The following is a 26,447-nucleotide window of genomic DNA, read 5'->3' on the forward strand; positions in this document are numbered from 1 at the left end:
ATTTTCCAGTGCCATGTCTCAAAATCTCGATTTAAAAAATGACCACTTAGCATGCAGTTGTGTGGTTGTAGCATAATTTATACAGCCATTCTTCCAGATTCAGACATTATGGGTCAATTCTAATTTTTTTTTTTTACTGTGATAAATAACATTATGACGACTATCCATTTGTTCATGCATTTGGGGGCATCAGTGATGATTTCCCTGGGATTAATTCCTAGGAATAGAACTATTCTCAAGTTTTATGAACATTTTTTAGTTTCTAAATATATCTGTCAAATTGCTCCTGAGAAGTATTTGAATTTATACCATGGTTTACTGTGTATAAGTGAGTGCATACACATCTTGAACAGAATGGTTGAGAGGTACCAAACAAAGCAGATTGAAAATAGAACATTGTCGGGCTTCCCTGGTGGCGCAGTGGTTAAGAATCCCCCTGCCAATGCAGGGGACACAGGTTCGAGCCCTGGTCTGGGAGGATCCCACATGCCGCGGAGCAACTAGGCCCGTGAGCCACAACTACTGAGCCTGCGCGTCTGGAGCCTGTGCTCCGCAACAAGAGAGGCCGCGATAGTGAGAGGCCCGCGCACTGCGATGAAGAGTGGCCCCCGCTCGCCGCAGCTAGAGAAAGCCCTCGCACAGAAACGAAGACCCAACACAGCCAAAAATAAATAAATAAATAAATAAAATTTAAAAAAAAAAAAAAAAAAAAAAAAAAGAAAATAGAACATTGTCGATGGGTGCGAGCCACGGCTATCAGTGTGGACACCAGCGACAGGCATGAAACACTAAGTCTGCTACTGCAGCCACCAAGAAGCCTGTGTGCAAGCACAGGTCACTATCCACACCACCCCAGGAGCCTGTGCAGCCCGCCACTGCCAGGGTCCGGTGATCCAGAGACAACTTCCCCAGGAGAACACACAACATGCCTCAGGCTATTGCAACGTCATGTCAGTCTCTGCCGCCGCAGGCTCGCCCCGCATTCCGTACCCCTCCCTCCCCACCGGCCTGAGTGAGCCAGAGCCCCCTAATCAGCTGCTACTTTAACCCCATCCTGACTGGGCAAAGAACAGACGCCCTCAGGCGACCTACATGCAGAGGCGGGGCCAAATCCAAAGCTGAACCCCAGGAGCTGTGCGAACAAAGAAGAGAAAGGGAAATTTCTCCCAGCAGCCTCAGGAGCAGTGGATTAAATCTCCACAATCAACTTGATGTACCCTGCATCTGTGGAATACCTGAATAGACAACAAATCATCCCAAAATTGAGCTGGTGGACTTTGGGAGCAACTGTAGACTTGGGGTTTGCTTTCTGCATCTAATTTATTTCTGGTTTTATGTTTATCTTAGTTTAGTAATTAGAGTTTATTATCATTGGTAGATTTGTTTATTGATTTGGTTGCTCTCTTCCTTTTTTTTTATATAGATACATATATACTTTTTCCTTTTTCTCTTTTTGTGAGTGTGTATATGTATGCTTCTTTGTGTGATTTTGTCTGTACAGCTTTGCTTTTACCATTTGTCCTAGGGATCTGTCTGTCCATTTTTTTGTTTTGTTTTGTTTTGGTTTTTTAGTATAGTTTTTAGTGCTTGTTATCATTGGTGGATTTGTTTTTTGGTTTGGTTGCTCTCTTCTTTGTTTCTTTCTTTTTTTGTTACTTTTTAATTTATTTTATTTTTAATAATTAAAACATTTTTTTTATTTTAATTGTTTCCTTCCTTCCTTCCTCCCTCCCTCCCTTCCTTCCTTCCTACAGGTGTCAGACCTGTGCCGCTGAGATGGGAGAGCTGAGTTCAGGGCAATTGGTCCACCAGAGACCTCCTGGCTTCATGTAATATCAAATGGTGAAAGCTCTCCCAGATATCTCCATCTCAACACTAAGACCCAGCTCCACTAAACAACCAGCAAGCTACAGTGCTGGACACCCTATGCCAAACAACTAGCAAGACAGGAACACAACCCCACCCATTAGCAGAGAGGCTGCCTAAAATCATAATAAGGTCACAGACACCCCAAAACACACCACCAGACGTGGTCCTGCCCACCAGAAAGACATCCAGCCTCATCCACCAGAACACAGGCACCAGTCCCCTTGACCAGGAAGGCTACACAACCCACTGAATCAACCTTAGCCACTGGGGGCAGACACCAAAAACAACAGGAACTACGAACCTGCAGCCTGCAAAAAGAAGACCCCAAAGACAGTAAGTTAAGCAAAATGAGAAGACAGAGAAACACACAGCAGATGAAGGAGCAAGGTAAAAACCCACCAGGCCAAACAAATGAAGAGGAAATAGGCAGTCTACCTGAAAAAGAATTCAGAGTAATGATAGTAAAGATGATCCAAAATCTTGGAAATAGAATGGAGAAAATACAAGAAACGTTTCACAAGGACCTAGAAGAACTAAAGAGCAAACAAACAATGATGAACAACAAAATAAATTAAATTAAAAATTCTCTAGAAGGAATCAATAGCAGAATAACTGAAGCATAAGAACAGATAAGTGACCTGGAAGATAAAATAGTGGAAATAACTACCACAGAGCAGAATAAAGAAAAAAGACTGAAAAGAATTGAGGACAGTCTCAGAGATCTCTGGGACGACATTAAATGCACTAACATTCAAATTATAGGGGTCCCAGAAGAAGAAGAGAAAAAGAAAGGGACTGAGAAAATATTTGAAGAGATTATAGTTGAAAACTTCCCTAATATGGGAAAGGAAATAGTCAATCAAGTCCAGGAAGCACAGAGAGTCCAATACAGGATAAATCCAAGGAGAAACATGCCAACACACATATTAATCAAACGATCAAAACTTAAATACAAAGAAAAAATATTAATAACAGTAAGGGAAAGCAACAAATAACATACAAGGGAATCCCCATAAGGTTAACAGGTGATCTTTCAGGAGGAACTCTGCAAGCCAGAAGGGAGTGGCAGGACATATTTAAAGTGATGAAAGGGAAGAACCTACAACCAAGTTTACTCTACCCAGCAAGGAACTCATTCAGATTCGATGGAGAAATTAAAACCTTTACAGACAAGCAAAAGCTAAGAGAATTCAGCACCACCAAACCAGCTTTACAACAAATGCTAAAGGAACTTCTCTAGGCAGGAAACACAAGAGAAGGAAAAGACCTACAATATCAAACCCAAAACAATTAAGAAAATGGTAATAAGAACATACATATTGAAAACTACCGTAAATGTAAATGGATTAAATGCTCCAACCAACAGACATAGACTGGCTGAATGGAAACAAAAACAAGACCTGTATATATGCTGTCTACAAGAGACCCACTTCAGAACTAGGGACACATACAGACTGAAAGTGAAGGAATAGAAAAAGATACTCCATGCAAATGGAAATCAAAAGAAAGCTGGAGCAGCAATTCTCATATCATAAAACAGACTTTAAAATAAAGACTATTACAAGAGACAAAGAGGGACACTACATAATGATCAAGGGATCGATCCAAGAAGATATAATAATTGTAAATATTTGTGCACCCAACATAGGAGCACCTCAATACATAACGCAAATGCTAACAGCCATAAAAGGGGAAATCAACAGTAACACAATCATAGTAGGGGGCTTTAACACCCCACTTTCACCAATGGACAGATCATCCAAAATGAAAATAAATAAGGAAACACAAGCTTGAAATGATACATTAAACAAGATGGACTTAATCGATATTTATAGGACATTCCATCCCAAAACAACAGAATACACTTTCTTCTCTAGTGCTCATAGAACGTTCTCCAGGATAAATCATACCTTGGGTTACAAATCAAGCCTTGGTAATTTTAAGAAAATTGAAATCGTATCAAATATATTTTCCAACCACAATGCTATGAGACTAGATATCAATTACAGGAAAAAATCTGTAAAAAATACAAATACATGGAGGCTAAACAATACACTACTAAAGAACCAAGATATCACTGAAGAAATCAAAGAGGAAATCAAAGAATACCTAGAAACAAATGACAATGAAAACACGACAACCCAAAACCTATGGGATGCAGCAAAAGCAGTTCTAAGAGGGAAGTTTATAGCAATACAATCCTACCTCAAGAAACAAGAAACATCTCAAATAAACAACCTAACCTTACACCTAAAGCAGTTAGAGAAAGAATAACAAAAAACCCCAAAGTTAGCAGAAGAAAAGAAATCATAAACATCAGCTCAGAAATAAATGAAAAAGAAATGAAGGAAACAATAGCAAAGATCAAGAAAACTAAAAGCTGGTTCTTTGAGAAGATAAACAAAATTGATGAACCATTAGCCAGACTCATCAAGAAGAAAAGGGAGAAGACTCAAATCAATAGAATTAGAAATGAAAAAGGAGAAGTAACAACTGACACTGCAGAAATACAAAGGATCATGAGAGATTACTACAAGCAACTCTATGCCAATAAAATGGACAACCTGGAAGAAATGGACAAATTCTTAGAACAGCACAACCTTCCGAGACTGAACCAGGAAGATAGAAAATATAAACAGACCAATCATAAGCACTGAAATTGAGGCTGTGATTAAAAATCTTCCAACAAACAAAAGCCCAAGACCAGATGCCTTCACAGGCGAATTCTATCAAACATTTAGAGAAGAGCTAACACCTATCCTTCTCAAACTCTTCCACAATATAGCAGAGGGAGGAACACTCCCAAACTCATTCTACGAGGCCACCATCACCCTGATACCAAAACCAGACAAAGATGTCACAAAAGAAAACTACAGGCCAATATCACTGATGAACATAGATGCAAAAATCCTCAACAAAACAGAATGCAACAGCACATTAAAAGGATCATACACCATGATCAAGTGGGGTTTATCCCAGGAATGCAAGGATTCTTCAATATACGCAAATCAATCAATGTGATAAAACATATTAACAACTTGAAGGAGAAACACCATATGATCATCTCAATAGATGCAGAAAAAGCTTTTGACAAAATTCAACACCCATTTATGATAAAAACCCTCCAGAAAGTAAGCACAGAGGGAACTTACCTCAACATAATAATAGCCATATATTACAAACCCACAGCCAACATCGTTCTCAATGGTGAAAAACTGAAACCATTTCCTCTAAGATCAGGAACAAGACAAGGTTGTCCACTCTCACCACTATTATTCCAAAACTTCCAAAACATAGTTTTGGAAGTTTTAGCCACAGCAATCAGAGAAGAAAAAGAAATAAAAGGAATCCAAATTGGAAAAGAAGTAAAACTGTCACTGTTTGCAGATGACATGATACTATACACAGAAAATCCTAAAGATGCTACCAGAAAACTACTAGAGCTAATCAATGAATTTGGTAAAGTATCAGGATACAAAATTAATGCACAGAAATCTCTTGCATTCCTATACACTAATGTTGAAAAATCTGAAAGAGAAATTAAGGAAACACTCCCATTTACCATTGCAACAAGAAGAATGAAATACCTAGGAATAAACCTACCTAAGCAGACAAAAGACCTGTATGCAAGAAACTACAAGACACTGATGAGGGGCTTCCCTGGTGGTGCAGTGGTTGAGAGTCTGCCTGCCAATGCAGGGGACACGGGTTCGAGCCCTGGTCTGGGAAGATCCCACATGCCGCGGAGCGACTAGGCCCGTGAGCCACAATTGCTGAGCTGGCGCGTCTGGAGCCTGTGCTCCGCAACAAGAGAGGCCAATAGTGAAAGGCCCGCGCACCGCGATGAAGAGTGGCCCCCACTTGCCACAACTAGAGAAAGCCCTCGCACAGAAATGAAGACCCAACACAGCCATAAATAAATAAATAAATAAAATTAAAAAAAAAAAAAAAGACACTGATGAAAAAAATTAAAGATGATAGAAACAGACGGAGAGATATACCATGTCCTTGGATTGGAAGAATCAACATTGTGAAAATGACTATACTACCCAAAGCAATCTATAGATTCAGTGCAATCCCTATCAAACTACCAATGGCATTTTTCACAGAACTAGAACAAAAAAATTCACAATTTGTATGGAAACACAAAAGACCCCGAATAGCCAAAGGAATCTTGAGAAAGAAAAACAGAGCTGGAGGAATCAGGCGCCAGGACTTCAGACTATACTACAAAGCTACAGTAATCAAGACAGTATGGTACTGGCACAAAAACAGAAATATAGATCAATGGAACAGGACAGAAAGCTCAGAGATAAACCCACGCACATATGGTCACCTTATTTTTGATAAAGGAGGCAAGAATATACAATGGAGAAAAGACAGTCTCTTCAGTAATTGGTGCTGGGAAAACTGGACAACTACATGTAAAAGCATGAAATTAGAATACTCCCTAACACCATACACAAAAATAAACTCAAAATGGATTAAAGACCTAAATGTAAGGCCAGACACTATAAAACTCTTAGAGGAAAACATTGGCAGAACACTCTATGATATAAATCACAGCAAGATCCTTTTTGACCCACCTCCTAGAGAAATCGAAATAAAAACAAAAATAAACAAATGGGACCTAATGAAAATTAAAAGCTTTTGGACAGCAAAGGAAACCGTAAACAAGACGAAAGACAGCCCTCAGAATGGCAGAAAATACTTGCAAATGAAGCAACTGACAAAGGATTAATCTCCAAAATTTACAAGCAGCTGATGCAGCTCAATATCAAAAAAACAAACAACCCAATCCAAACATGGACAGAGGACTTAAAGAGACATTTCTCCAGAGAAGATATACAGATTGCCAACAAACACATGAAAGGATGCTCAACATCACTAATCATTAGAGAAATGCAAATCAAAACTACAATGAGGTATCACCTCACACCAGTCAGAATGGCCATCATCAAAAAATCTACAAACAGTAAATGCTGGAGAGGGTGTGGAGAAAAGGGAACCTTCTTGCACTGTTGGTGGGAATGTAAATTGATGCAGCCACTTTGGAGAACAGTATGGAGGTTCCTTAAAAAACTAAAAATAGAAATACCATAAGACCCAGCAATCCCACTACTAGACATACACCCTGAGAAAACCATAATTCAAAAAGAGTCATGTACCCCAATATTCACTGCAGCTCTATTTACAACAGCCAGGACATGGAAGCAACCTAAGTGTCCATTGACAGATGAATGGATAAATAAGATGTGGCACATATATACAATGGAATATTACTCAGCCGTAAAAGGAAACGAAATTGAGTTATTTGTAGTGAGGTGGATGGACCTAGAGTCTGTCATACAGAGTGAACTAAGAAAGAGAAAAACATATACCATATGCTAACACACATATATGGAATCTAAAAAAAAATATATGGTTCTGAAGAACCTAGGGGCAGGACAGGAATAAAGACACAGATGTAGAGAATGGACTTGAGGACACGGGGGTGGGGGAAGGGTAAGCTGCGATGAAGTGAGAGAGTGACGTGGACATATATACAGTACCAAATGTAAAATAGATAGCTAGTGGGAAGCAGCTGCATAGCACAGGGATATCAGCTCGGTGCTTTGTGACCACCTAGAGGGCTGGGATAGGGAGGATGAGAGGGAGACGCAAGAGGGAGGAGATATGGGGATATATGTATATGTATAGCTGATTCACTTTGTTATAAAGCAGAAACTAACACACCATTGTAAAGCAATTATACTCCAATAAAGATGTTAAAAAAAAAAGAACATTGTCTTTTCCTATATAAAATAAAAAGATTACCTTTTTAATTAGTTTGAGATAGGGTGGCCAACTGTCCTGGTTTACCTGGACTGTGGAATTTCCCAGGCTGTGGAACTTTTCAGTGTTACAACCTGGACAATCCTGGACAAATTGGGACAATTGGTCATCTTAGTTTGAGGTTAAATAAATCAGCTTCTTTTTTGTTGTAAGTTTTTGTCAACATTTGAACTATTTCTGGACATTGGTGAAGAAGAAGAATGCTAAGATTATTTGAACGTGAATTCCCTTGAGTGCTTCTGGTGAACTGGATCAATAGATAATTATATACCTTTTTCACTTTGGCATAATTTCAGATTTACAAAAAAGTTACAAGAATAAACAAGGAATTCCTGAATACTTTTCACCCAGATTTCCCATTTTACTACATTTGCTTTCTCCCTCTCCTTTTCTCTCTTTCTCTATTTTTAATCTGTGTGTGTGTGTGTATTTATATATAACATATATAATTATTTTTGAGAGTAAGTTGCACATGATGCTGCTTTAACCTTAAATACTTGAGTGTGTATTTTTTGCAAACAAAGATTTACATAATCACAGTAAGATTATCAATGCTACACACACAATACTATTCTCTAATCTCTAGATTTTATTGAGATTTTTGTCAATTTTTCCTGTATTGGTCTTTATAGCAAAAGAAAATCCAAGATCGTGCATTGGATTTAGTTGTAATGTCTTTCTAGTCTACTTTAATCTGAAACAGTTCCTGAGTCTTTGTATCTCATAGCATTGATATTTCTAAAAACTACAGACCAGTTATTTTGTAGAATGTCCCTCATTTTGAGTTTGTCTGCTGTTTCCTTATGATTCCTACTTTTGATAGGAATATCACTGAAGTGATGCTAAGTGCATCATATCAAGAATCATATGCTGCTGATTATTTCCATAACTGCCAATGTTAACTTTGATTATTTGGTTAAGGTGGTGTCTACCAGGTTTTCCCACTGTAAAATTACTGTTTTACCTTTTGTAATTTGAAAAGTGTCTTGTCTATCCCACCATACTGCCAGAATCAGAAGTCAGCTTAGAAAAAAAAAATCACTCAACATCATATCAAAAGTATTCCCAAATACTATTTGTAAGCATTGTTTTAATAACTATGGAGGTGCTTAACTGTTTTCTGAGGGTTAGACATTTAGGTTATTTCCAGTGTTTTATTGTTATTTTAAAAGATAGTGCTGCTATAAACACATTTTTATATGAAGTTTTTATGTGTTCAGGGTTATTTTCTAAGATAAATTCTCAATGTAGCATTACCAGGACCAAGGGAATATTTTTAAGGTTGTTGATATACTTTGTAAAAGTGCTTTTCAAAAGAATTGTACCAATTTACATTTCCACCAATAAAAAATGAGATTGCTCTACTTTTTAAAAAGGTATTGTCTTTGGGGATATACTTTGAGACTCATTATCTACGGGGTTTAGCATGCATTGATGAATCTAGCCAGAATAAATTGTTACTGTGACTGTTGACAAATGGTGATTTTCTAATCATTCCTTAGTTGACTTTCTGCTGTAGGTGGAAAAAGCCAATATTCCCTTGGCTTTCCACTGTAGCTGTTCCTTCCCCCTTCTCTAGTTGTTTATATCAATGTAGACTCCTGGCTTCTGATTTTATTCAGTAAACTTGAATTCTTACTATCATTTGTTTTTGATGTTCAACTCCTGGCTTCTGATTTTATTCAGTAAACTTGAATTCTTACTATCATTTGTTTTTGATGTTCAAATTGTCCCTGATTTGGCTAGTAGGAGTTTCCTCAGACAGGCTTTTGTGTCCTTCAGGCATGTCCCTATCATTCTTTGAGGACTTCCTTACTTTTTAGTGTAATAAGGTGTCCAAGGCTCATCTTGTTCTTTCTCTGCCCTACCTCTGGAATCAGACATTTTTCTGAGGAGCACTGGTTCCTTTTAGTGGAGATCAATATTACAGTCCAGGATCTGGACACTGGATTTGCTCCTTGCTACTGGAGTGCCATTGCTTCTGGGCCTTATCAAGTAACAGAGTTGAGGAATTAAAAAAAAAAAAAAAAAAATATATATATATATATATATATAAAATATATATTTATAGTATGTGTATGTGTGTATATATATACATGCATGCATGCACATATGTATATAGACACATCTACACATTTATATTCATTTTTATATATTTAGCTATCAAGCTGTATTAAAACTCATGAGTTCACACTGATATCTCCTTAAATTTCAATCTAACACTTCTACTTCCAGTACAACATTCTTTTTCTCTTTCCATATTTCATACAAAGCCTGACTCCCATTTTCCACAATAATATTGTATTTATTTGTTCAATCCTAAGATGTACAAAGAGTTTCAGAATTGCTAATTGATGCCTCTGCAAAGCCAGACTTTAATATTTGTTTACAGTTTTTGTTGTTGTTTTAGCCTAACAGCATATAGTCCAAATGCTGTGATCAAAAGTTTCTTGGGTTAGTTCTTTTTTCCTTCCCCCGTCTGTGGATTATTTCACTTAAAATAAAAGTATTATTTGTTTCTATTTGTATTCAATTTGGAGAGGTTTTCTGTCCTTGTGGATTTTTATTTATTTTCTTTTTTTCTTTGAGTATGTGAAACATTGATATGTTTCCAACAATCAAATCTGTGCAAAAAAGGCATATTCAAAGGAGTGTGATTTTCTTTCCCACATTGTCTTTGTCCTTTCCACCCAGTTCTCCCCTTACTTATTCTGTAGGTAACCAATCTCATTAGTTTCTGGATTTTCCTTCCTGTTATATCTTTTGCTCAAATAAGTACAAGTGTATATATTCTTATTTCCCCTTCTTTCTTACCCAAAAGGTGTAATACTGTAGATATTCTTTTGTACTTTGCTAAGCATAGAATTTTAAAGCTGAATCAGACCTTTTTGTTTTCTTTCTAAGGTTATTCTTTTCTCATTTTTTTGTCTTTTAGACATTGGATCAACAACAGTTCTTCACAGAGGAAGAACTGAAGGAATATGAAAATATTATCTCCATACAAGAAACTGAACTTAAGAAAAAGGCAGATGAGCTTCAGAAACAAAAAGAAGAGCTACAACGTCAGCATGACCAACTTGAGGCTCAGAAGCTGGAATACCATCAGGTGATATTTAGTAAAAAAGCTTATGGCATTAAAAAGGATTTTAGGGGCTTTCTACAAGCCTGTGTTTTTGTAATGTATTTCAATTAGCTGTCGTATTTTAAATTTTAGTATTTTTTAAACTGCATTTTTTTTAAACTTCCTTGTTGAATATTAATCTAAATTATAGAACGTGAATATCCCATTTTGGAAAACAATTTTCAGTTAGTTTGTTGTGCATTGTCAAAGGTCATACATATCAGAGAAAATCAAATAACGCTTACTTTTAAGGCATTCTTTTTCCATTCACTAGGTTTTACAGCAGATGGAACAAAAAAAATTACAACAAGAAATTTCCCCATCAGTGCCTGGTGGAGAATCAAAGATCCAGCCACGTATGTAATTTTGTTCATTTGTTTGTTTGTTTGAGGAAATTAAAAAATTGAATAAATAGAAATTCACATTTATTACAAATATAATTTCAAATCATTAATATCTGTGCTATTTTCTGTTTATTTGTGGAAATAGAGCAATTTGTATTACAGAAAAATGAAAAAGCCTCTAAAATTTTTATACATCAGTACATTTCAAAAGCTATATAATTTGATAGCCATATGCATGGTGAAATGATTTTTTTCAGTATTATTCATAATTCTTCCTAATCAATTATTGATATTATCAGAGAACATGTTTTTTAATTGTAATCGGTGATTAACTAAACATAGTTAAAAAGCAAATACTCAATATATCTATGTATAAAAGAATATTCAGAATAAAGGAAGATACCTTTAAAATGAGGGCATATTTTTTTTTTTTTGGACAGGCATTTAAAGTCCGAAGTCCACCAGAACTTAGAATAAAATTGTTACATCATCATGTGTGTCATCTTTTTACCTCCCTTCCTTTTCCTCTGCTCAATAAATATTTTAAAGCATACGTGGAATAAAGGAAGATACTTTTAAAATGAGAACGTATTTTTTTTTTTTTTTTTGGACACAGATGTTTAAGGATTGAAGTCTACCAGAACCAGGAGGGAAACAAACTCAATACCTGCTCTCATTTTCATACCTCTTTTCTTTTTCCTTTGTTCTCCTTTAGTGATTTAATTAAGTGGCTTTATGCCATAATTTAATGAAACTATTAGTAACTATTTAAGTGAGAAAGCACCACCCACTGCTTTTAAAATAAATTGTTTTCTCTTATTCATAAAGGTAAATACTCTTTTATGGGTGCTTATCATCCCCTCTCTCAATAAAAGCTCTTTGATATTAATAATTCTTCTCCTGAGAAGACCATAGTATTCCCCAGTGTGTGTTGGTAACTTTTTCCTACTTTCAGCAATCTTAACTGCTAGAAATTCTTCTACCAAACAGCTCTTGCTACCACTTAAGGTCATTTTTCATTTACATTTTTGCTTTATACTCTATCATTCAATATCAGGTTTTGCTACATATAACAGAAAACCCAAAGATAATGGTGGTTTAAACTGAATAAGAACTTTTGCCTTTTATATAGAAGAAATCTGGAAGTAGGTGGTGTACAGGTTCCTATCTTTCTGCTCTGCTCTCCCCAGTGCATAGTTTTTATTCTCGAGTTATTTCATTCTCAGGGTCCAAGATGGCTCTTGGAGGCAGTGGGGAAGGGCAACAAAAGGAACGTCCCCCAGTTGAATCAGCTTCCTTGATGCAATTTTCCCAGAGAACCACATAGCATTTGAATTTACATCTCACTGGCCAGAGCTGTGTCACATGGCCATCTAGCTGCTAGGGAAGCTGAGAAATCCATGTGGCAATGGGACCAGCTAAAAGTTAGGATTCTTTTAGGAAGGATTCCCTTTAAGAAGGGAAGAGGGAATGTTTGGTAGGCAACTTACAGCTTTAATTTAAACAGCCTTTTGGTTACCTAAATACCTATGTACATTCTTCCAAAACAGAAAACGCTCACTTCCCCCACCTCAAAAGGAAACCACCAAACCCAATCTATTATTGCATGTAGTTCAAAGCCCATGACATCTGAGTATAGTCCCCTCCATCAGGTTAGGATGTGGTTTTTTTATGTTCTGGTCATCTGCAAACTAAAAAGCAACATGTCTGCCCCCTGAGCGCCATATGCATAATGGGATAGGTACAGGATAACTGCAATAAAATCAACCTTTTAGAAAAGGGGAAAACAGGAAACATAGCAGTCATCTTTCCATAACATCTTTCCATTGGCAAAAATAGCAAGGTCTCTCTGCTCTGTCCATAAATATATTCTTTGGTTTTTCTATTAGGCAACCCCTGCTTCACCTTTCTGGGAGGAACTCCCTTGTCTAATGTCCTCAGGGGCCCTTGGCATTGCCCTCTAGGATGTTTTTATTGCCCATTAACCTTCAAGGACACAAGTGGGCATTGGGAAATGTCCTCTTCTTGAAGGCTGGACAGTCTTCACACTTCACTTCCTGTTATTGTGGGTTTGGGGCCTTGGGATTGTTTCAGATAGTTACAGGCTGTTTCAGGCCAGGCTTAGGGTTTTTATTTGTTTTTGTTTTGTTTTGCTTTTTGGCAAAACAGTTCCCTAAAAAGTTGTAAGTTTCTGGTCTGTTTTCTTCAATTATTACCACGAGAAACCACAAAGATCTTGTCAAGACATATTTAACAAAGAACCTCATCTTTTACTTGCTGACCTCTGTGTTCTTTTCTCCCGTTGGGTCTTAAATGAATGGTACCCACTTCGGATTGTTTTAAACTATAGGCTTGGGTGGGATAACAGCAGTCTTAATCTGATCTTTTTCCTTAGGATGGCTCCCATTACTTGGCAGAAAATTCTTAAGGGAAGGTTCTTGGAAAGGTTGTGAAAGCTTTAGCAGCTTCCTCAGAACCTTTACTTATAACTGTTTCAGTTTGGAGTACGTTAGTACAGTAGTTGACTTTTTCAATTCTTCAGGGCTCCAGATTTGGGACTTTATCAATTTATTTGGTAGATAGCAGTTCTCTCAGCAAAGCTATATTGCCTTCCATCTCTGCAGACTTGCTCACCTTAGCCCGAGCCACATCTCTCCTGTAGGACTTTTCTGAAAGAGGCAAGACGCAGCCCACACATGCTAGCATTCTGAAATTCTACCACCATTTTCTCTGATACCTTAACCTCAGTTGGCATGAGGTATCACTGCCCCAAACCCTACCTTCTTAACTAAGCCAATTCCATTTTTCAGATCCTTTTACTTGCTGCACCTTACTTCTAGCTACCAAATTCTGTATAGGTTAAGATTCTTCATTGTAAGTAATAGAATCATCTTCAGCTACTAAACAGAATGGGATTGATGGGGAGGCAGTGTATAGATAGCTCACAGAATCTTTGGGAGGGCTGAAAGAACGGAACTTAGGCTGAGCTTCTAGGAACTGCATCATGAGACTGGGCTGCCAAAGAAGCTGCTGCTTTTGGAACAATCAAGAAGCTGCCTGCTAAATCAGGAAGCCACCTGCCAGATTAGGAAGTCATGAAGTTGCCAGCTCCAGAACCACACCACCTCTGCCTTGCTTTGTGTCAGCAAAAACTGGATATTTCATGTCCTGCTTCTCTCCCCATGTAACTCAGTTCTGAGTAAAAGTTTCAAGTGAGTACATCTGATTGTTTGGACCAATCATATCTGGAACCCTAGCTGCAAGGGAGGTTGGGAAATAATATTTAATTTCCTACTCCTATAGTACAGGAATGCATGTTTAAAGCTGTTGAATGAACAAATCCACTGTAATACCTCAAAAATTTACATTGTTTCTTTTAACATTAATAATTTTTAAAACTCTTAGTTCTCATTTTACAAATTTTAAAATAATCATTGCATACTCCTCCAAACACTTCAGATTTTTTTCCTTAAATCATGGATCCCAAAATTAAATATAGCAATCTAGAAAAGTTCTGCTTATATGTAGCTTAAAAAAACCCACAGAAATCACTCAGCAGAGTAATGCTATGTTTCTTTAGAGATGGAGAAGAATTCCTATCTCTGTTGTTTAAATTGTAGGAAATATTTTTAAATGATCTGGGATATCCTTTTGTTGATGACTCTATCTGTAAGCGGTATTGTGATAAGACAGGGATTCACCTAGGATAAATTTTTTTAGATGGTGGACTGGGGTCAAATCAGAAAGTAATTGGAGACAATAATATGGTACTTTTATGAAATGTGACAAATATCAATACAACAGCAGTCATATTACAATATATTAAATATATCAAAGTAACACATCTTGTACCTTAAATCTACACAGTGGTATATGTCAAATATATTCAAGTAAAAAAATAGTAATTGGAGGAGAACTTAGAGAAATTTTTTAAAATGCTTTTTTGGCATGAGTAGATAACGGACAGATATTAATGTAGACATACCTCACAGTTTCCAGCAAATTATTAATTTATATTATTAAAAAAAGAATTGTTAGCCTAAGATTATTTATGGACATAAGGAATCCCAGTTCTTATGAGTATTGGGCATTTATGAGTAAAGATTTTTTCTTAAAGAGTTGCTAATAGTATTTTTTCCAGCTCTGTTAGAAAGTATTCATCCTGTGTTTGATTTATCCCATTCTTCTTCATATTCTTAGATATTAAGAAGTCTTTGGTTTAGTTGACTTAGTGATATGTGTAAGTAATTTGGAACTTTGTTTCACATATGAATTTTCATGAAGCATGTACATTTTATAGTATACTTAGATATATATAATTAAAATGATATTTTAAAAGACAGTGGTCCTCTAGAATATTTGACTCTCACTAAAGGAAACTGCAATTTAGAAGTAGTGGTAAAAAACCCTTTGAGATATGGCTCTACTTTTTTTTTTTAACCAAGATTTGTTTACAATGGCATTTTTTCATGCTAATTGAACAGATTTGTATTACCATAAGCCTAAATGCAAATCTGTTTTTCACATGAGGAAAAATATAAAGGAAATTTTCATATTTGTGATAATGTGACTTTTAAGATAGTCTAGCTAATAAAAGGGGGTAAGAAATGTATTTTCTTTAGGGAGAAATATTGACAAGTCTAGTTCTGGTTAGTGCCTAAAGTTTAATTTTTGTTTTATAGCTGTGCAATAAATCAAGAAGAAATTGATAAAGAGGCAGAGTTAGATGATGACCTTCATCATTTTCATGCAAGATTTTTGTCGCCTGAAAAAGCTGCTAGAGAAGATCATCTTTACCCTTAACCACTGGTGTCTCAACTTGATACTTGAATAATTCATTTGTTTTTTGTTGGAATTGAGAAACTAAGGTGTATTAGGTAAAATGCAGAGTTCCTATGGGTGATACAATGGAAGACAGTAATTACAGCTTGTTTTCAAGGTATGAGATTTGAAGGAAATTGGATCTTTTCCTTGCTTTTTGTTTTTTTAACACAATATCATTAGCAGGATTTCAGTCTTTCCCTACCCATGTTTTAATTAGTTAATTAATCAATTAATTAAAATCCAACAATTTAGATCTAATAGGTGACTTTTTTTCAGTTTTTAAAATTTTGTATTGAACTATAGTTAATTAACAATATTATGTTAGTGTACAGTAAAGTGATTCATATATATTTATATATGTATATATACTTTTCAGATTCTTTTTCATTATAGGTTATTATAAGATATTGAATATAGTTCCCTGTGCTATACAGTAAATCCTTGCTGTTTATCTATTTTGTACATAGTGTTATATCTTTTTATCCCATATTCCTAGTTTATCCCTCTACCCCCCTTTTCCCTTTGATAACCATGTTTGTTTTCTATGTCTGTGAGTCTGTTTCTGTTTTGTGAATAAATTTATTTGTATTATTTTTTAGATTCCACATATAAGTGATATCATATAATATTTTCTCTGACTTATTTCACGTAGTATGATAATCTCTAGGTCCATCCATGTTGCTGCAAATGGCAATATTTCATTCTCTTTTATGACTGAGTAATATTCCATTGTAGTATACATATATACCACATCTTCTTTATCCATTCATCTGTTGATGGACACCTAGGCTGCTTGGCTATTATAAATAGTGATGCCAAAACTCTTGGCTGTCTGTGCACCGATGCTGGAAAGAAATACGGAGACAGAGTTTTGGAGGAACAAGAAAAATGGCTTTAATCTTTGCCTGACAAAGGGGAAAACACAGCAGGCTAGTGCCTCCAGAACTGTGCCCCCCTTCCCTGGGGAAGAGGGAAAGGTGATATAGCCTGGGGCTCGAAGTCTGGGGTAGGTGATAAGGCTCAAAGTAATTAAGGTCTTGCATTTCTTTTCTTCTGCAGATTCATGGCCAAAGCTGGCATCAGGCAGCTCAGCAACCAGGTCTGGTGTCCCTGAAGTTATCAGCCCGTGATGTTCTTTTTGAAATGAAGAGTGCTACAAGGGAGTGTAGGGGGCGAAGAAATGCTAGGTGCAAAGGGTAATTCATATGGAATCAGAGTAATCAGCTTTGTGAAGAACATGTCTAGCTACAAGTGTTTGTTAGTAGCAACAGCTAAAGAATAACCAAGATTGCTTAACTCTTTCAGGCCTGTTTATGTTGTTTCCCCAGCCTGTTCATTGTTTCCTTATTTTCCTTGTTTATCAGAAAAGAAAAGTCTCATTTCTATTTTGTTTTTGTAAATTTATTTATTTATCTTGGCTGCATTGGGTCTTTGTTGCTGCATGCGGGCTTTCTCTAATTACAGCGAGTGGGGGCTACTCTTCGTTGCAGTGCGTGGGCTTGTCATTGCAGTGGCTTCTCCTGTTGCAGAGCACAGGCTCTAGGCACGCGGGCTTCAGTAGTTGTGGCACACGGGCTCAGTAGTTGTGGCTCGCGGGCTCTAGAGTGCAGGCTCAGTAGTTGTGGTGCACGGGCTTAGTTGCTCTGCGGCATGTGGGATCTTCCCGGACCAGGGCTCAAATCCATGTCCCCCGCATTGGCAGGCAGATCCTTAACCACTGCACCACCAGGGAATTCCCTCACTTCTATTTTTGCTGCAACAAATTCCCCACTGCTAGTTCATTCCCTCCATATCAATGGAGGAAGGGAAACGGGCGTCATTCTTGTCTGGCTGAGGACAAAACTTGAGTTTTGCTCCGTTTGATAAAACACCAGCTGTCCAGCCCAGGGGCCCATCTATTTCCTACTTAAATAGTGCTATAATTTATTTATTTATTTATTTCATTTTTTAAAAAAAAATTTTTATTGGAGTATAGTTGACTTACAGTGTTGTGTTAGTTTCAGGTGTACAGCAAAGTGAATCAGTTATATACATATACATATATCCACTCTTTTTTAGATTCTTTTCTCATATAGGCCATTACAGAGTACTGAGTAGAGTTCACTGTGCTATACAGTAGGTCCTTATTAGTTAGTTATTTTATATATAGTAGTGTGTATATGTCAATGCCAATCTCCCAATTTATCCCTCCCCCCATTTACCCCCGATAACCATAGTTTGTTTTCTACATCTGTAAATATTTCTGTTTTGTACCCTTTTTTTAGATCCCACATATAAGTGATAATCATATATTTGCCTTTCTCTCTCTGACTTACTTCACTTAGTATGACAATCTCTAGGTCCATCCATGTTGCTGCATATGGCATTATTTTGTTCTTTTTTATGGCTGAGTAGTTAGTTATGCATTAGTAACCTTGCTTAAAAAAATTTAAGAACTGAGCCAGAACAAGCAGCAGCAGCAAGTGGTGAAGACACCAAACTGAAAAATTTGGATTTATGGTTACCAGCACTACCAAACTGTTTAGTGAGATAAAAGCAAAGCAAAACAAAACCAATAAAACCTTTTATTTAATTTCAGAAATTCAGGGATTTTTCCAAATATTGCCTATAGAGTTATGTAGAAAAAAATTTACATTTATGTTTACAGATATCTACAATTTTCACAAATTTAGTTTATATTTTAATTGATATTTGTCATGTTCTTGATGATGAATGCCATGTACCATCTTGGTTGTCAGTCAGCCCTTGACAGTATTTTTACTTATAGGCTCGCCCTTCCAGTTGCCTTCCAAGCTCTGCCTGCCTGTAAACAAGTTGTTTTGTTTTGTTTTTTAACAATTTTTTAACTAGTTTTGTTTATAATTTGTTTACAATCTATTGTAAGCAATAGATATGACTTTTGCTGTACAAATTTTCTTACCTCTTTTTTTTTTTGGCCACACCACACAGCTTGTGGGATCTTAGTTTCCCCACCAAGGATCAAATCCAGGCAGGCCCATGGCAGTGAAAGCACCGAGTCCTAACCACTGGACTGCCAGGGAATTCCCGCTCCTTTTGTTTTATCCTTAGTAATAAGTATGTTTCCTAAGACTGTCCAGGATTATGAATATATATCTTGCAATTAAAGTGTTAAAATATTTCATTTTACAATTCTTATAATTTTGCTACTCCATGAAATTTTTTAATGAATAATGATTTATTTTTATGAATAATGATTTTAAAGTTATAACTTGTCTGAGTGTTTTAAAAATAAGGGAGGAAAAAATAAAATTCCATCTACTAGCTCTCTTTGCCATCTCCCATGAATCATTGTATTAAAATGTCATTTTAAAATTTTAGTCCATTTAACATCTCCTTTTTAGTGATGTGAAAATATGTATCATTTAATTAAATCCTCACCCTCACTTTAGATTCCCTGTGTATGGAGTAAGTAACACATGTACAGCTTATGCCATTCTATATTTGTTTTGCACCATGTGACTTTAACTATTTTGCTGTCCACTATTACTCTTCACTTGTTAAAGTGATCTGAGTTTGCTTTACTTTTGAACTTTATCCTTTCTTTTCTTGGTGTTGCTACTTCATAAATATTTCCTTATTAGAGTAGTGTTGTCTTATAGATTATTTCTTTTTTGAGACATATTTGCCATGCCCCTTAATGTTTTAAACATTTTTATGGTAGTATTGAAGCATTTTCCTCAAACACAACAATTTAAAACTCCTATATCTTTGTGTAGTGATTCCTTCTTGTTCTATAGCATTGAGTAATGTGTATTAGAATTTGTATTTTAACTTTTTCCTGACTAAATCTCAGTTCTAATCCTGTATTCATTTCTTGTTTCCTTTGATGTGTATGTGTTTTCACTCTCGATATTTCTAGTATGTTTGATTGAGAGTCAAGGTTTATCTTGGGGAAAAGAAAACTATGTCTGCAGAAAAGTCAGGTTTTCTAGAGCTCGTTAGGCAAGAAGGCAGTCCTTCCTAGAGTGGTTTCTGAGCACTGTGGAGAGTGCTTCTAACCCTGAAAAAAGTTTCTGACTCATGAGTAGAGATTTCCTGAGTCCTTCCCTTTAACAGAGTGAAACAGCTTACAGAGCAAAAGCATCCAGATTGTGGTGAATGTCCGTTGTCCAATTCTTTAGCTTTTTTATACCCTCCTTAAATAATAATAGTATTTAAAAATACTTCGTGCATCCCAACAGACATTTTCCATCTTACAGTTGTTAATAAAGGAAAGTAAGTATTTTTTGGAACAGAAAGACCAGGACATGAATTTGGCAATCTCTGATTAGAAGAGAAGTAGCATATTTTATTGTTTCATCATGACTTTTGCCTGGATGATCTGAGTTTTAATTAAGTTCCTCTCTAAGTACTCTCCCATTTTTCTACTGTTGTATTGACTTTTCCACTATTGTATTTCTAATGCACCTCCTTAATCATTGGAGAGTTTCGAGGGATGTAGAATGTTGTAGCACCATTGTTAGAGGTCTTAAGGTTTCATAGTCACCAGCTTCATGGGGCTTATTATCCAGACTTTCAAATGAATTCTCTTCCCTCACAATCCCAAATAATAATCTTTTCTCTAAGGAAGTCTGTTACTAATTAAGATTTAGAGGTGATTTTATTAAAACAGGATTAATTTCCAAAAGGTTTATATAAAAGATAAAATAGAGGCTAAATCTTTTATTTTAAGGACAACAATTTAAAGCCAGTTAATGCTCAGAGTGACTGTTTCATACATTTGGAATGTTTCTGGTGACTTCCGGGTAGTTTGGTCTGCCCCTCTCTATCTAGTTTAAGGGCCTAAGAATGGAAGAGCCCTGGAGGCTGAAGTGCTGTAGCCAAGGGGGAGGAAGGAGCCCCCATTCTGCTGAAGGTGTTTCTTTCTCTGAAGCAGTTAGTCCAGGATCTATTAGCAAATGAAAGTTCTAAGCCCTTGCAACTTTCAAAGTATCTGTCTGTGTACCAATTTATGTAGCCTCTAATTGAAAGATCATATTTTTGGAAGGAATATGTGTTTATATATAAGCTTGTGCCTAAAACAGGTCTGAAGGGAAGACCATTATTTATCCTGTGTTTTTTGAAAAAAATTGTCTTCTGAAATTAACATTAAAAACATTTTTTCATTATTGCTTTTCTTTCTCATGAAGGAAACCTGTGTTGCATAATCCATATTTCATCAATATTTATTATGTTTTAAAAACCATTTAAAAATGATGGTTTATATATCCTATTTTGTCAGAATTTTTTTTATTAATTAATTTATTTTTGGCTACGTTGGGTCTTCATTGCTGCATGCGGGCTTTCTCTAGTTGTGGCGAGCTGGGGCTACTCTTCGTTGCAGTGCGCCGGCTTCTCATTGAAGTGGCTTCTCTTGTTGCGGAGCATGGGCTCCAGTTGCACAGGCTTCAGGAGTTGTGGCACACGGGCTCAGTAGTTGTGGCTCGTGGGCTCTAGAGCGCAGGCTCAGTAGTTGTGGTGCATGGGCTTAGTTGCTCCGTGGCATGTGGGATCCTCCTGGACCAGGGCTGAAACCTGTGTGCCCTTCATTGGCAGACAGATTCTTAACCACTTGGCCACCAGGGAAGCTCAATTTTGTTATATTTGAATTTGTCTTTTGACTATATGTTGTAAGAATTCTTCCAGTGCAATATTTGTTGGAAAATATTATTCTAGTCATCATTTGTATAGGTTTATATTTAATTATATTAAATGTAAAATCCGAAAAATATGTAAAATTTGTTGTAATTTTCTGGGGAAAAAGACAAATTTGACAATGTTGAAAGAATGGATTGTTTGCAAAACACTAATGTTGCACATTTTGGCTAGAATATTAAAATTTGTAATTTGTACATATCCTACATTGTTATTTTAATAGTATCACTAGCGTACTTATTTTCTACACTAGATATTGAGCAAAAACATTTCTTTTGTATGTGTGTTTCCAACCATCATGATAGATGCTTATATGCATGTATGTAAATGTAACATGGCTGAGCCTTTTTCTTTTACCTCAGTTTAAAAAATGCCAAACAGCACAATAGCCATAACTTAATTATCTACGGAGTGTTTACTTTGGAGGTGAAATAAGTTAGCTAACAAAAATACTTGAGAATAAACATAATGCAGCAACTTTTATACAGGGAAATATATTTCCACTTTTCAAAGTGCTTCATATATTCATAGAAACATTAGAAAATGTAACTCTGCCTAAATAATTCCATACTCTTATAAGATGTTAAATTCAAATGAAGTGATTTATCATTTCTAAAAACAAACAAACAAGAAACACTAACGTTGTAGAGTCATAGAGCCTCAGGGTCTTAAAGATCATTTACCTGGAAGGGACCTCTTCTCCAGCATTTCCTAGTAGACTTTTATCCAGCCCTGCTTCCAGTGATAGGATTGAAGTGGAAATCACAGTAGTTTCCAGGCTTGTCTCCAATATTGGAATCACCTAAGAGCTTCAAAAAATACTGATTCTTGTGTCCCACCTCCAGAGATTGTGATTTCATTCTTCTGGAGTGCAGTCTGGGCTATGAAATTTTTAAAAGATCTTCGGGTGATTCTAATGTGCAGACAAGTTTGGGAACTGCTGGTAAATCATGTGGAAAACCAACCAACATTAGAGAATCTATGCTGGGGAGGAAACCTGACTGATGTTATGAAGGCTCTGTAAGCATTTAAATGTTACTTCAGTTACATTCACGCACACACCAGTGTTTGTAATGTGTAGGAAACATTTCCACTTAAATTCAAGAACCATTTAATAGCAAGATATCACAGTGACAAAGAATCCATGATAATGGGATAGTGGAAAGTACTGGGGGCTGGGTGTTAGGACCCTGGCTCTGTCATTCTCCAACTATATGATTTTTTTTTTCCTCCTAGTGTCTGGAGAAAAAACTCTAAAAATTCTAGACTGTGAGCTTTTACTAACTTTACTAACTAAAGTTTCCTAACTTTTCCATTTGAAATCATTTCAGATTTGCAAAAAGCATGCAAAAATAGTACAAAGAATTCCCATAAGCCCTTCACCTAGCTTCCCCAAGTGTTAACATCTTACAAAGTTATTAAAATCAGGAAATCAACATTAATACAATTTTACTAACTAATCTGAAAATTTTGCCAATTATCCCACTAATACACTTTTTCTAGGCTAAGAACAAATCCAGGATCTCACATTGCATTTAGTTGTGTGTACATGTGTGTGTTTGTTAACTTTGACAAAAAATTATCAAGCCTATCCAAAAAGGTTGCAACAACTGTACAGCTAATTCTAGTATGCCCTTCCCCTAGATATATCAGTTCTTAGCAGCTTGCCACATTTGCCTTCAAGCTTTCTCTCTGTATAATTCAGTTTTTTTACTGAAGCATTTCAGAAGTTTCAGACATTGTGATCCTTTACTGTAAATATGTGAGTGAGCATCTCCTAAGAACAAGGACATTCTTTTATAATAACCGTCTTATAAAAATTATCCTCTTGGGGCTTCCCTGGTGGCGCAGTGGTTGAGAATCTGCCTGCCAATGCAGGGGACGCGGGTTCGAGCCCTGGTCTGGGAAGATCCCACATACTGCGGAGCAACTAGGCCCGTGAGCCACAATAACTGAGCCTGCGCGTCTGGAGCTTGTGCTCCGCAACAAGAGAGGCCGTGACGGTGAGAGGCCCGCGCACCATGATGAGGAGTGGCCCCCACTTGCCGCAATTAGAGAAAGCCCTAGCATAGAAATAAAGACCCAACACAGCCATAAATAAATAAATTAAATTAAATAAAAAAAATTATCCTCTTATCAAATTCAGGAAATTTAACGTTGTTACTATGGACAAAGGATGTGGTCTGCCATTTCAATAAAGAAAGGATGTTGCTACCCTCAAGCCATCAGCCATCATAGCTGCCCACAAGAGTGCACCCTGAGGGGAACTCAGGATGGAGATAAACAGGATACTAGTCCTTAGAGGGTTGAAGTGCATATCAAAGGCATGATTTCATTGAGCCCAGATTCTTGCATCTTCCCATACATAGAAAAGTGCTAAATTCATTAACCTGAGATGTCTGGTTTTCTTTAATTAACGGTAATCTTTTAATGTTCTGACTACCTGTTTTTGTTGTTGTTGTTTTTTCACAAAAGCTCCTATACAGTATATCCTGGTTCCTCCCTTACCTCTTTGCAACAGCCCCTTGGAGCTATCTGAGAGGCTGTCTCCCGGGCTTCAGTCCTCAGTAAGTCCACTGAATAAAACATAATTCTCAACTCTTAGGTTATGTGTTTTTTTTCAGTTGACATTCTAATACTATTGATCTATTATAACATCTGGTCCATATTCAGATTTCACCAGTTGAATGAATACTGTCCTTCATAGTAATTTTTTTTTTTTTTGTCATCTAGGATATAATCCAGAATCAAGCTTTGCATTTACTTGTCATGTCTCTTTTATTTCCCTTAAGCTGAAATAGCTCTTCAGCCTTTCTTTGTCTTTCATGACATTGACATTTTTGAAAAGTACAGGCCAGTTATTTTATAGAATGGCCCTCAACTTGCATTTGTCTAGATCAGTGTTTCTCAAAGTATGTTCTGTGACTGGTGCTGGTCTATACACCAGTGTCACCCAACAATGAGGGGTCAGCATAGAAACTGAAATTAGTTATGCCTTTGAAAATAATTTTATGTCTGTTTTATAATAAAAATGGGAGCTTATATTTTTATGTCTCGATTTCCTTTTTCTAAGAATTCATTTTTGTTGTATTTTATAAAATATCAGTCCTCGATGGGTTGGATATTTTCTTTAAAAAGGTCCTTTGTCACAGCTACTTTGAGCAGCACTGGTCTAGATGAGCTTTTTGAAGCTAAGGACTGTGCTTTAGTCACCTGAATCCATTACATTCAGACCGTACCTGGCAGAGTTCAGTGAATGGTTGCCTGTGGGATGACTTAAAATGGCCATTCCTTTATTAGAGACACTTATGCTGAGTTCAAATCTGTCTCTCCATAAATTCTACATAGGAACCTTCCTTCTGCCTTCAAAAACATATAACATGTCTACGCATATACTTATGTGTTAGCTTTTCAGAAATTTAAAAACTGATAATAAGTCTTAAAGCCCCAGTCTACTCCAAGCAAAAGTAGCTCCATTTCTTTTACCATTTGTAGTGATTAGGATTAAGTTTTGCTGAAAATAAGAACACCTCAAATAAGAATGGCTTATTGACTTTGTTTCTTATGTTCTGCAAGCTCAGAGGTGTCATTCTAGGGCTGGTAGGGAAGTTTCCCAAATCATCAGGGACCCAGCGCCCCTCTATTTTGCTGTCCCATTGTCCCCAATGTGTGACTTTTACACTGTGGTCCAAGATGTCTGCTGATGCTCTAGCTATTACAGCTGCATTCCTGCCAGCAGATGGAGGAAAGGGTAAAGAGCATATCCCTCCCTTTAAAGACATTTCCCAGAAAGCACACAAAACACTTCCATTTATATTAATTGGGTCAGAACTTGGTCATATGGCCACAGTGAGCTTGTTCTGCAGATAAGGGAGAATGTAAATATTTGTTTAGTTACTGACAGTACCACTAACTCAAAATTCACTGTGCCAATAAGACTACTCTTTATTGGGATTTGATCCACAGCCCACAGGATACTGTAATTCTTACAACAGTCCTGCAGGGAAGATTTTACGACCTGAATTTTAGAGAAGTGGAAATCGAGGCTGTCGGGGTAGAGGAGGTGGGGTAACTTGCCTTCTGTCCTGCAAAGAGCAGCTGGTGTAGCTGGCATCTGAGTCCAGGTCTGCCTGTGAGTTTCTGTAGGTTACACTCTTTTTAAAGATGTGAGAAAAATAATTAAATAGGATCAATGAGACTACTGGAATGCAAGATGCTGGAGAAAGAGATATGTGCGTTTATAACAACAGCAAATGCCACTTGTGTTCTGAACTTGGCAGTTAAATTGATTTTAAAGGTGGTCTAGAGATTGTAAAACTAGATCACTGAGCATTTTGTTTTGCTTGGAGAGGTCAGAAGCCACGTTTTGGTTAGTAAGGGGAAATGGGCTGCTTTCAGACATTTGACTGAAGCATCCTGGAGATATAAATTTAGCTTTAGGTTTCAGTAATATAAGATTTCTTTTTTTAAAGAAATGTAAGTTGGAGCTGGTAGCAGATGTTCCTATTCTATAAGTTTGCTTTACAACAATATGAAAATAAGTGACATTCTTTACAGGTTGAAGGGTTTATTTTTTGTATTGTCGACTGAAAAAATACGCGCAACCTAAAAGTTATGTTTTTTTTTAACATCTTTATTGGAGTATAATTGCTTTACAATGGTGTGTTAGTTTCTGCTGTATCACAAAGTGAATCAGCTATACATATACATATATCCCCATATCTCCTCCCTCTTGCGGCTCCCTCCCACCCTCCCTATCCCACCCCTCTAGGTGGTCACAAAGCACCGAGCTGATCTCC

At 36.6% G+C, this 26,447-nt stretch overlaps 1 protein-coding gene across 5 annotated transcripts in view; it reads left to right on the forward strand.

Annotated features, from left to right (window-relative positions):
* The window catches only part of NUCB2 (nucleobindin 2), a 58,817-nt gene extending 32,418 nt beyond the window's left edge, over positions 1 to 26,399 (forward strand). For 2 of the 5 annotated variants that reach the window (XM_082476554.1, XM_082476553.1), the window contains 3 exons: positions 10,640 to 10,810; positions 11,100 to 11,181; positions 11,610 to 11,756. In XM_082476554.1, the coding sequence (XP_082332680.1) occupies positions 10,640 to 10,810; positions 11,100 to 11,181; positions 11,610 to 11,617 (261 nt within the window). In that variant the 3' untranslated portion in view covers positions 11,618 to 11,756. Of the gene's footprint in view, positions 1 to 1,754; positions 10,811 to 11,099; positions 11,182 to 11,609; positions 11,757 to 11,785 lie in introns of those variants that run through there. The other 3 variants (XR_014267919.1, XM_082476555.1, XM_082476556.1) reach the window with 3 other exon arrangements.
* The last annotated feature ends 48 nt before the right edge of the window (positions 26,400 to 26,447 follow it).

This window comes from Balaenoptera physalus (genome assembly GCF_965194825.1).
Source record: "Balaenoptera physalus genome assembly, chromosome: 10".
NCBI classification, from domain to species: domain Eukaryota; kingdom Metazoa; phylum Chordata; class Mammalia; order Artiodactyla; family Balaenopteridae; genus Balaenoptera; species Balaenoptera physalus.